The 11,871-nt window shown below is 41.8% G+C and overlaps 1 protein-coding gene across 1 annotated transcript; it reads left to right on the forward strand.

The window, feature by feature from the left end:
* The first annotated feature begins 6,815 nt into the window (after window positions 1-6,815).
* LOC124647973 lies at window positions 6,816-7,457 on the forward strand. The gene has a single exon (XM_047187810.1). It carries the CDS (start codon window positions 6,939-6,941, stop codon window positions 7,455-7,457), a length of 519 nt encoding a protein of 172 aa, XP_047043766.1. The 5' UTR covers window positions 6,816-6,938.
* Window positions 7,458-11,871: the final 4,414 nt, after the last annotated feature.

Here is an 11,871-nt window from a genome sequence, read left to right on the forward strand (position 1 = left end):
AGTAGCTAGATGGTTGTCTTCTCCTCATTGTGCTTCATTGTTGGATCGTGAGCTGCCTAACATGATCAAGATCATCTATCTCGTAATTCTATATGTTGTGTTTGTCGGGATCCGATGGATAGAGAATACCATGTCATGTTAATTATCAAGTTATTACATATGTGTTGTTTATGATCTTGCATGCTCTCCGTTTCTAGTAGAGGCTCTGGCCAAGTTTTTACTTTTAACTCCAAGAGGGAGTACTTATGCTCGATAGTGGGTTCATGCCCGCATTGACACCTGGGACAGATGACAGAAAGTTCTAAGGTTGTGTTGTGCTTGTTGCCACTAGGGATAAAACATTGGCGCTATGTCCGAGGATGTAGTTGTTGATTACATTACGCACCATACTTAATGCAATTGTCTCGTTGCTTTGCAACTTAATACCTGGAGGGGTTCGGATGATAACCTGAAGGTGGACTTTTTAGGCATAGATGCAGTTGGATGGCGGTCTATGTACTTTGTCGTAATGCCCAATTAAATCTCACTATACTTATCATGTCATGTATGTGCATTGTTATGCCCTCTCTATTTGTCAATTGCCCGACTGTAATTTATTCACCCAACATGCTTTTATCTTATGGGAGAGACACCTCTAGTGAACTGTGGACCCCGGTCCATTCTTTAATACTGAAATACAAATCTGCTGCAATACTTGTTTTTACTCGTTTTCTCTGCAAACAATCATCTTCCACACAATACGGTTAATCCTTTGTTACAGCAAGCCGGTGAGATTGACAACCTCACTCGTTTCGTTGGGGCAAAGTACTTTGGTTGTGTTGTGCAGGTTCCACGTTGGCGCCGGAATCTCTGGTGTTGCGCCGCACTACATCCCGCCGCCATGAACCTTCAACGTGCTTCTTGGCTCCTCCTGGTTCGATAAACCTTGGTTTCTTTCTGAGGGAAAACTTGCTGTTGTGCGCATCATACCTTCCTCTTGGGGTTGCCCAACGAACGTGTGAAATACACGCCATCAAGCTCTTTTTCGGCGCCGTTGCCGGGGAGATCAAGACACGCTGCAAGGGGAGTCTCCACTTCTCAATCTCTTTACTTTGTTTTTGTCTTGCTTTATTTTATTTACTACTTTGTTTGCTGCATTATATCAAAACACAAAAAAATTAGTTGCTAGCTTTACTTTATTTGTTGTCTTGTTTGCTATATCAAAAACACAAAAAATTAGTTTACTTGCATTTACTTTATCTAGTTTGGTTTATTTACTACTGCTAAAATGAGTAATCCCGAAGTTGAAGTTCGTTCATTTAAGCAACAAGGGGGAGAATGTTTAAAAGATGCTTGGTATAGAATTAGTGATGCCCATAATAGGTGCACTAATAAACACTCCACCACTATCCTACTCAGGAATTTTTATGTTGGTATCTCTAGCTGGAATAGATATGTTCTTGATTGTCTCGCGGGGGGTAACTTCTTAGGTGCTCCCGCTTTAGAAGCTAGCTGCATTATTGAGAGTCTATTTGGAACACCACCTGTTAATGAAACTAAAATTGAAACCTCCCTTGAGGATGTTATGAAAAAATTGGAAACCATAGAGAAAATTTTTCCGAGTGTTGAAACTAAGTTGGAGATATTACTTGATAAAACTGATGAACTTGATAAATCCTTAGGAGGAATTGATGAAAGAATTAGTGTCCTAGGAACTTGTGTTGACCATGATAATCAAATTAATAGGATTGGCGAACTTGAAAAAGCTATGGGAATCTTGGGTTCAACCTTTTCATCTTTACAGTTTAGAGAGAAAGCTTATGTGGGAAAGGAGCAAAAGTTTATGTATGTGTCTAAAGTGCCTAAACCAAAGAAATATTATTATAGGCCTAAAATTGACAAAGCCCCTAGTACCACTACAAATGGGGGAGCTTATGATATCAATGCTCCATCTCGCGGTAACACTTGAGATACACTTTCTGCGCCTAGCTGAAAGGCGTTAAAGAAAAGCGCTTATGGGAGACAACCCATGTTTTTACTCCAGTATTTTTGTTTTATATTTGTGTGTTGGAAGTTGTTTACTACTGTAGCAACCTCTCCTTATCTTAGTTTTATGTTTTGTTGTGCCAAGTAAAGTCTTTGATAGAAAAGTAAGTACTAGATTTGGATTACTGCGCAGTTCCAGATTTCTTTGCTGTCACGAATCTGGGTCTATCTCCCTGTAGGTAGCTCAGAAAATTACGCCAATTTACGAGCATGATCCTCAGATATGTACGCAACTTTCATTCAATTTGAGCATTTTCGTTTGAGCAAGTCTGGTGGCCTAATAAAATCCATCTTTACGGACTGTTCTGTTTTGACAGATTCTGTCTTTTATTTCGCATTGCCTCTTTTGCTATGTTGGATGAATTTCTTTGATCCATTAATGTCCAGTAGCTTTATGCAATGTCCAGAAGTGTTAAGAATGATTGTGTCACCTCTGAACATGTGAATTTTTATTATGCACTAACCCTCTAATGAGTTGTTTCGAGTTTGGTGTGGAGGAAGTTTTCAAGGATCTAGAGAGGAGTATGATGCAATATGATCAAGGAGAGTGAAAGCTCTAAGCTTGGGGATGCCCCGGTGGTTCACCCCTGCATATATTAAGAAGACTCAAGCGTCTAAGCTTGGGGATGCCCAAGGCATCCCCTTCTTCATCGACAACATTATCAGGTTCCTCCCCTGAAACTATATTTTTATTCCATCACATCTTATGCACTTTGCTTGGAGCGTCGGTTTGTTTTTGTTTTTTTGTTTTGTTTGAATAAAATGGATCCTAGCATTCACTTTATGGGAGAGAGACACGCTCCGCTGTTGCATATGGACAAATATGTCCTTAGGCTCTACTCATAGTATTCATGGCGAAGTTTCATCTTCGTTAAATTGTTATATGGTTGGAATTGGAAAATGATACATGTAGTAACTCTAAAATGTCTTGGATAATTTGATACTTGGCAATTGTTGTGCTCATGTTTAAGCTCTTGCATCATATACTTTGCACCCATTAGTGAAGAAATACTTAGAGCTTGCTAATTTGGTTTGCATATTTGGTTTCTCTAGAGTCTAGATAACATCTAGTATTGAGTTTTGAACAACAAGGAAGACGGTATGGAGTCTTATAATGTTTACCATATGTCTTTTATGTGAGTTTTGCTGTACCGTTCATCCTTGTGTTTGTTTCAAATAACCTTGCTAGCCTAAACCTTGTATCGAGAGGGAATACTTCTCATGCATCCAAAATACTTGAGCCAACCACTATGCCATTTGTGTCCACCATACCTACCTACTACATGGTATTTATCCGCCATTCCAAAGTAAATTGTTTGAGTGCTACCTTTAAAATTCCATCATTTACCTTTGCAATATATAGCTCATGGGACAAATAGCTTAAAAACTATTGTAGTATTGAATATGTACATATGCACTTTATCTCTTATTAAGTTGCTTGTTGAGCGATAACCATGTTTCTGGGGACGCCATCAACTATTCTTTGTTGGATATCATGTGAGTTGCTATGCATGTCCGTCTTGTACTGAAGCAAGAGAGATCTACCACCTTCATGGTTGGAGCATGCATGTTGTTAGAGAAGAACTTTGGGCCGCTAACTAAAGCCATGATTCATGGTGGAAGTTTCAGTTTGGACATATATCCTCAATCTCATATGAGAATAATAATTGTTACCACATGCTTATGCATTAAAGAGGAGTCCATTATCTGTTGTCCATGTTGTCCCGGTATGGATGTCTAAGTTGAGAATAATCAAAAGCGAGAAATCCAAAATGCGAGCTTTCTCCTTAGACCTTTGTACAGGCGGCATGGAGGTACCCCATTGTGACACTTGGTCAAAACATGTGCATTGCAAAGATCAGGTAGTCCAAGTTAATTAGGACAAGGTGCGGGCACTATTAGTATACTATGCATGAGGCTTGCAACTTGTAAGATATAATGTACATAACTCATATGCTTTATTACTACCGTTGACAAAATTGTTTCATGTTTTCAAAATAAAAGCTCTAGCACAAATATAGCAATCAATGCTTTCCTCTTTGAAGGACCATTCTCTTTACTTTTATGTTGAGTCAGTTCACCTATTTCTCTCCACCTCAAGAAGCAAACACTTGTGTGAACTGTGCATTGATTCCTACATACTTGCATATTGTACTTGTTATATTGCTCTATGTTGACAATTATCCATGAGATATACATGTTACAAGTTGAAAGCAACCGCTGAAACTTAATCTTCCTTTGTGTTGCTTCAATGCCTTTACTTTGATTTATTGCTTTATGAGTTAACTCTTATGCAAGACTTATTAATACTTGTCTTGAAGTACTATTCATGAAAAGTCTTTGCTATATGATTCACTTGTTTACTCATGTCATTACCATTGTTTTGATCGCTGCATTCACTACATATGTTTACAAATAGTATGATCAAGGTTATGATGGCATATCACTTCAGAAATTATCTTTGTTATCGTTTTACCTGCTCGGGACGAGCAGAACTAAGCTTGGGGATGCTTGATACGTCTCCGACGTATCGATAATTTCTTATGTTCTATGCCATATTATTGATGATACCTACATGTTTTATGCACACTTTATGTCATATTCGTGCATTTTCTGGAACTAACCTATTAACAAGATGCCGAAGTGCCAGTTCTGTTTTCTGCTGTTTTTGGTTTCGAAATCCTAGTAACGAAATATTCTCGGAATTGGACGAAACGAAGACCCAGGGGCCTATTTTTCCACGGAGCTTCCAGAAGACCGAAGAACATACGAAGTGGGGCCACGAGGTGGCCAAACCACAAGGCGGCTGGGAAAAATAGGCCCCTGGGAAGCTCCGTGGCCCCTGGGAACCACAAGACTTCGTATGTTCTTCGGTCTTCTGGAAGCTCCGTGGAAAAATAGGCCCCTGGGTCTTCGTTTCGTCCAATTCCGAGAATATTTCGTTACTAGGATTTCTGAAACCAAAAACAGCAGAAAACAGGAACTGGCACTTCGGCATCTTGTTAATAGGTTAGTTCAGAAAATGCACGAATATGACATAAAGTGTGCATAAAACATGTAGGTATCATCAATAATATGGCATAGAACATAAGAAATTATCGATACGTCGGAGACGTATCATCCGGATAACAGGATTACTTTAGAGGCGGTTCATAAACATAACCGGCTAGAAAGCCAAAAATTATAGAAGTGGTTGCAAGTTCCTAGTAATACACACTCATCTGAGGCTATTTTGGGGAGCCGGTTTATTTCATAACGAGTGTAATCCGGCTTAACAAGCCGTATCTAAGTAGCGAGTTTGTACCGGTGGCTATTCACAGATCTAAGGTTTAATGTCAAAACATTTTACTGAAATAGTAGCACTAGCAATAACCTCTAATTTTTTAATTAATGTACAGTACTAAAAAACTGGCAAGAGGTTTGGCTCGCCATTATTTCACAATTTCACGCATCAAAATATAGTTTTGGTTAGGCGCGTAAACGGATATGATAATTTCGGAACCGAATCCGTTCTGCGGTTTGGTTTACCTGCATTTTAATCCACAAACAGGTGAATTGGTACGGGGTAGCAGAAGAAACAGGAGGCGATCCTGAGGCGCCTCTAAAACCCATGTAGGGTTTTGTCGCTCTCGCCAGCGATGCTACCGGTCTGCTCCAGTGGCGGACCGTGGCCTCTCACCAGTGTCTTCTTCGTGATGGTGAGGTGGTGGCTACATCCTGAAGTCAGAATAAGGTCATTCCTGCCCTATCCTCGCTCCGCTGGCGCGTCTAGTGCTGGTGGAGGACGCGTGGAGTCGTGTGTTTGGCAGATCTTTTGGAGTCCGGTAGGGGTTTTCGTGTTCGCTAGTACAGTTTTAGGTCAGTATATTCCGATCTACGGTTGTCATCATTGGCGATGGTTGTTACTCTGATGCGTTGGTCCTTTGGGGCTTAGCACGATGATTCTATGTTTTTCTACTACAACAAGCTCTACTACGACATGATTTGCCTGACTCCGGTGATGGAGGGGCGAGGACGGCGGCGCGCCTTTGGCTGGCGCCAGTGTTTGTGGTCTTCGCTAGGTGGTCCAATGACATATTTATAATTTCTACTTTTTTGGGGCCTATTTGTATTGTTGTTGATGATCATCGAGATTAATTTGCTTGATTTTGGTATACTCTCCATAGTTCAGTTGATTGAAATCTGTATAAGAGTATGCACAATTGTAAAGAAGATAGGTTTTTTGTTGGCCCTCCAGGTAATCTTACCCCTCCACGTAATGTAAGGAAACGCGCGATATAAGTAATATAATGCATTATCTATTGTTGTCATCTCTAACAACTAATGAGAGTTACCTAAATTTTAGTAAGAAAATTATGTTGCTAATAAAAAAGTATGATGCAATAGAAAAAATAGCTTTCTCTTGTTTTTTCAAGAGCTCATCTTTTAACTAAGTGAAGACAACATTTCATTTCTTCATTCTCTCTCGCCAACTAGTAAGAAAAAAATCCAACCTGAGTCTGAGTGTAAATGTCCTAAAACAGTTATTCGGTTGTGGAGTTAAAGCATGCCATGCGCTACAGCAGAAATGCCTAATCTAGCTTGTCAAGCTGAAAACTAGCATAAACGGGCACCATGCACGCGTGGACGGGTCAACAAAACATAGCGGCTAATTAAATCGTGAGAGCGACCGAGCTAGTCATCAGCACAGTAAAGATAATACGAGCTGCAGGGCGGCTAAACGCCCAGTGAGCTAATTTGTTTTCTTGATGAAAAGAAATGAGCTTGCCATGTGACACGGATATAAGTGCAGGCGTGCAGGGCAGCTAGCTAGCACTCATGCTACAAGTGTAGAACAACATACTGCCATTACAAACCACCACCCACCACCATTCCCCCACACCAACGCGAGGTCGGAGCAAGCTCGAGGAGCCATGGCAGGCGCTTCGGCCACCGGCGCCCGCAAGGGCGGCATCAAGGCCTACCGGAAGCTCCGCGGCTACGACCGCCTCGACGCCGCCGACGCGCAGCGCCGCCCGCCCCTCGCCACGGCCGAGCTCGGCGCTGGAGGCGCCGGGGCCGTGGCAGCGACGACGACCGCTGCGAGCCGGCGCCGCGGGTGGCGCGTGCGCCGGCGCGGGCTCGGGCGGCGGATCCTGCGCGCGCTGTCGCCGCGGCGGTGGCTGGTGCGGCTCCGCGACGCGTACGTGAACGCCATGCTCCGGCTGGCCTCCTCCGCCGCCGTCGGCTACGGCTCCGCGCCCTACTGCGTGGCCGGCGCCGACCCCTTCGCGCGCCCGCGCCCGCCCAAGGAGTACGAGGACAAGGTCCTCGTCGAGATGTACCGCTCCATCCTCGCGCGCGGCGGGGTCATCCCCATCTCCGCCGACACCTCGCTCGTCATCGGCGCCGCCCGGCCGCCGGCCCCGGCTCCGGCGGCCGCGGTGGCCTGACCGCGGACCGATCCGTGCAGCAGAGGCTAGCTTGTCACGCCATTTGCCCCCTTGTCTCGCCGTGCAGAACTTGTGATGTACTCGTCCTAAATTGTACTAGCACAAAAACTGATTTCACACACGGCTGCTGTCGATCCTGCGACGTTCTGTACCGTAGCACTCTTGATGCAATTTGCAAAGTGATATGCTTACAGGTTTGATCTTGCACTGGTATATAGATTGTGTAAGAATAACGAGAATTACCTGGCTCTACTGCATGGAAAGTTTGCAGGAATTTGCATAATTGTATGGATAAGTTCAATCCCGTGGAAATACGGAAGACAAAGCTGTGGCTGAATTATTAGTTAGTAGAATTATTAGTGTTCAAGAATCAGGACCCGGAGATTGCTCAACTTTTAGCTTACAGAAATCATGTTGATGGATGGTACCATACAGACTGTCTGGGCTGCCGATATTTAAGTCAGTAGATTCCCCAAAAACATGTTTGCGTGAGCTGGGTGTGCTAGCCGCGCCCTCGTGGGCTTTCTCAACTTAGCCATTTCCTTATATGTGCATGGCTCAAGGTTTCTCATGTGATTATATCGTTGAAATTTAACCCCCGGAGGGATTGTGCTGTTTCAGTCGAATTTCACATTCATTTCTCAAACTATATTATAGTTTCGGAATGGATCCACAATTCCACATCAGCTCAAGATTGAATTGCAGTTTTTACCCGCATATTTCTATCAACACTATCGCGTTTAATAAATTTCTATTGTATTACCTTATTTAGTGACTATTTACCGATTGGTGGGTTCATCTACCGAAGACACTTGGCTTTGCTAGGTAAGTGGTTTTTCCGCGTGCCAAACTTGGTCATCTCATTCTTATTGTTACCGATTGGTGGACACGTGGCTTTGCTAGGTAAGTGGGTTTTTCACATGCCAGACTAGCTCCTCTCATGTTTATTGTTATCCATTGCTGGGTTCATCTGCTGGGGACACGTGGCTTTGCTAGGCAAATAGTTTTTCTGCATGCTAGGCTAGCTCCTCTCATGCTTATTGTTGCCTATTTCAAGTGATGATTGCACTGTTTATACACAACCGGGAGAGGTGATCCAGAGACAACAAGTGAGATACAAAAAAATTATTCAAATATGTATTATTTATTGATGATGGCATTGTTTCTATACGGAGAGGCGCTTACGGAGAGGTGTCAGAGGGAGGATTAGGAGCGCTAACTCATGCGAGCGGTTGCCAATAAGGCAAGTGAGGGAAACGTGGGGACCCCCCCCCCTAATTAACCATGTGGTTATTTAGTGGTAACACTCTCTTAATGATCACATGACTATGTGAGTGTTCATCATCTTGATAAAGTCTCCCCGTGGACAGAAAGTGAGTAGTGTAACATATGTTATTTAAACTATTTCAGACCTGGTGAAAAAATAAGGAGAAAATAATACAACATATAATGGTTATTATCTATGTCAACTCAATATGAAGTGAATCTATAGATTTTAGAGATAATATATATGCCTTATACTATCCTAAAAAAAGGGGTGAGGAAACAAAAAGCGTGGTATATAATTCTATGTTAATATTACCTCATTAAAATCTTGACGAGAACCTGGATAGTATAGTCATAAAGGGAAACAAAGTGTACTATGATGCTTTAAATACTAGTAATTCAAATCATACCCTCCGATTCTTAGGGACGGAGATAGGAAATTTTGGCACTGGGGTAATAAAAAATTCCTCTCTTTTCCAGTGGTGTTATTCTCTATAACTTAATAGTATTTAACACTAATTAGTGAAGGTTTTGCTAATATCCACTGGTGTCATCTAACAACATTGCCTATAAGGGGAGCTCCTTCCGTGCTAATTCTTGCAAATCCCGAAGTCGTTGCATACCAATCCCAACAACATATTTCTTAAATGTTGAAGTCGATAGAGACTTCATAAACAAGCATGCAAGGTTATCAGATGATTTGGCTTGCAAGATGTTTATTCCTTGCATATGTGCAATACAAAAAACACTATCTTGGTAGATAGTGGTTGATGATTCAAGAGAAACAATACCACATGATGCATGTGGTTTATCATTCAGACGCCACACAAGTTAATATGGACCCTTGTATTTCATCAATGGAATGACAATTCTATTGTATAGGCACACATTATGGGGATCAGGAAAGTAGCCATTTTTCAGTGTGCCCTGATGATCGATACTAGGGCTAATAGGTCAGAATATGGTGCACTGGAGAAATAGAAAGATATTGTTGATTCCCGATCAATTGCATTGATGGGTCCAATGGCAGTGAGTGACATAGGTATGCCTAAGTGGCATGTCGCATGAATACCCCTGGTCCATAATTGACGTAGAAGGCCCATGGACTCGAAGATTTGGAGGCCCAGAAGATTGAAGATGTTCGGATTAGGAAAGTAGAGTTATTATAGGAAACTTGTATCAATATAGGGAAAGGCCCAGCGTGGCCTGATAATTTGTACTTGTACGACACGAAAAACCCTCGGCTTCACATCCTATATAAAGGGGAAGCCGATGTCGAAATAAAGATCGAATCATTGCAAACCCTAGCAACCGTATTTCGTTGAGTTGGATACCTTTGATCGTATGACAACCTTCGAGATCTACTTGCCCTCTACTTTCTACAAAATCCTAAGTCTACAATCTGTAGGCATTGACGAGTCGATACCTCGTCACTGAGATATGGAACTTTAGATCCTAATGTCTCTTCTATGTCTTCATGTTGTTTGAGTGTATCATTTTCTATTTCTATAGACCGAGCAACCTTGGATGATGGATATGACTTGTTCGTATTAAGTTTCTCCAATATTTTCTATATGTAGGCTGCTTGGTGTACAATAGTACTTGAGTGAATAAGCTTGATTTGCAGTCTAAAGCAATATTTAGATTTATCGAAATCCTTCATCCCAAATTCCGTCTTTTAGATGGTCACAGGCTTCATCATTATAGGAGTAATCCTTGTGTATGACAAACACACATGTGCAATCATCATTGTAGAAGTAATCCTTATGTATTGTTGTTGTCGACACATTTTGGTACAACCAACATAGTGAGTTCCTTATATAAAAGTGCCTTTTTGATTCTTACACGATGTATGTTGCATTTGTGTTTTGATTCAGATCGAGAGAACCATACATGTTTGAATCTAGTGATACACATGGAATGTAGTCACTACATTTATCGACTGCATAGATAGATAATTTTGCAATATCATGCAAATTGAGAGATAGAGAGAGAGAGGAGCGAGAGACAAGCAAATGCTCAAGTTTGTGTTCTTTATTGGTGATTGCGCTGTTTATATACAGCGTGGATAGCCACTTCCGGAGATGCATTGGTTAGAGGGGACACACGCTTGGCAACGCTAACAGCTGCAAGCAGTTGTCAGTAAAGAAACATCCCCAGTGAGGAAAACATGAGGATTTCCCCCCAATTAACCACGTGGTTAATTAGTTGTAACACTTATTTCCCCAAACCAAAATAAAGAGAGCAGAAACCGCCAACTTGGCACACCACATGTACCTTTAGAGCGTAGACCCACCAATATGATTATCCCCGAATCTATATAACGGTAAAAGCTCACAAAAGAATCACGAAATGATATATAATTAATATGTATGAAGATCTGTTAAAATGAAGTAGTCACCTTAAAATGGTAAAATATTAACTCTAATGCTAGATTTTTTTGCGAAACACAATACAGATGCAACTGCTCACAAATATGCACATACAATTCAATCCTATGAACACAAGCACATTTATCCTACCGATATGAGCACCTTCGAGAAACTAAGTTCAAATAATTTTTGATTCAACAGGTCTTGATGTTGCCAAAGTCACCACAGATGTCTTGTTATTGACACGAAGACCCTCTCCTGCTGGAAAATATTCCACATTTATGAGACACCATAATATCAAACCTTAAGTCTGAACTCTTGTAGGATGGAGGTGTGAGTGGCCTCCTAACCATCCAACCATATGTTGGCTCTCTACTCTAATCTTAGCTGACCATTTGTTTTCTTCTCCCTCAAACCCTGAATTGATGTGTTGTACGTCTCTCCAATGCATGGTGTGGCTTCAACATAGGTCAAGCATAGGTGTGGCAAACCAACTAAATCACTCTGTGGCTATCATATATGCAGATTCATTAAAGGTGTTGTCCTTGCCATAATACGACGCACCTCTCTTGCGTGCATAGCAAGAACGGGTGTCGGTTGATAACGGAAAACAAAAGATGCCTTGTGTCTCTACCAGTAGTTGCAAGTCAACTACCATAGCAAAATAATACGCAGAGAGTGCATGAAAACTGAGCTGTGCGTAGGCCGTGATGTCCTCAATGTTTATTCGAGGAGAGGAGAACACAAGTTGATCACGATATGGCACGTATACGTAG

The sequence above is a fragment of the Lolium rigidum genome, chromosome 4, assembly GCF_022539505.1.
Source record: "Lolium rigidum isolate FL_2022 chromosome 4, APGP_CSIRO_Lrig_0.1, whole genome shotgun sequence".
NCBI classification, from domain to species: domain Eukaryota; kingdom Viridiplantae; phylum Streptophyta; class Magnoliopsida; order Poales; family Poaceae; genus Lolium; species Lolium rigidum.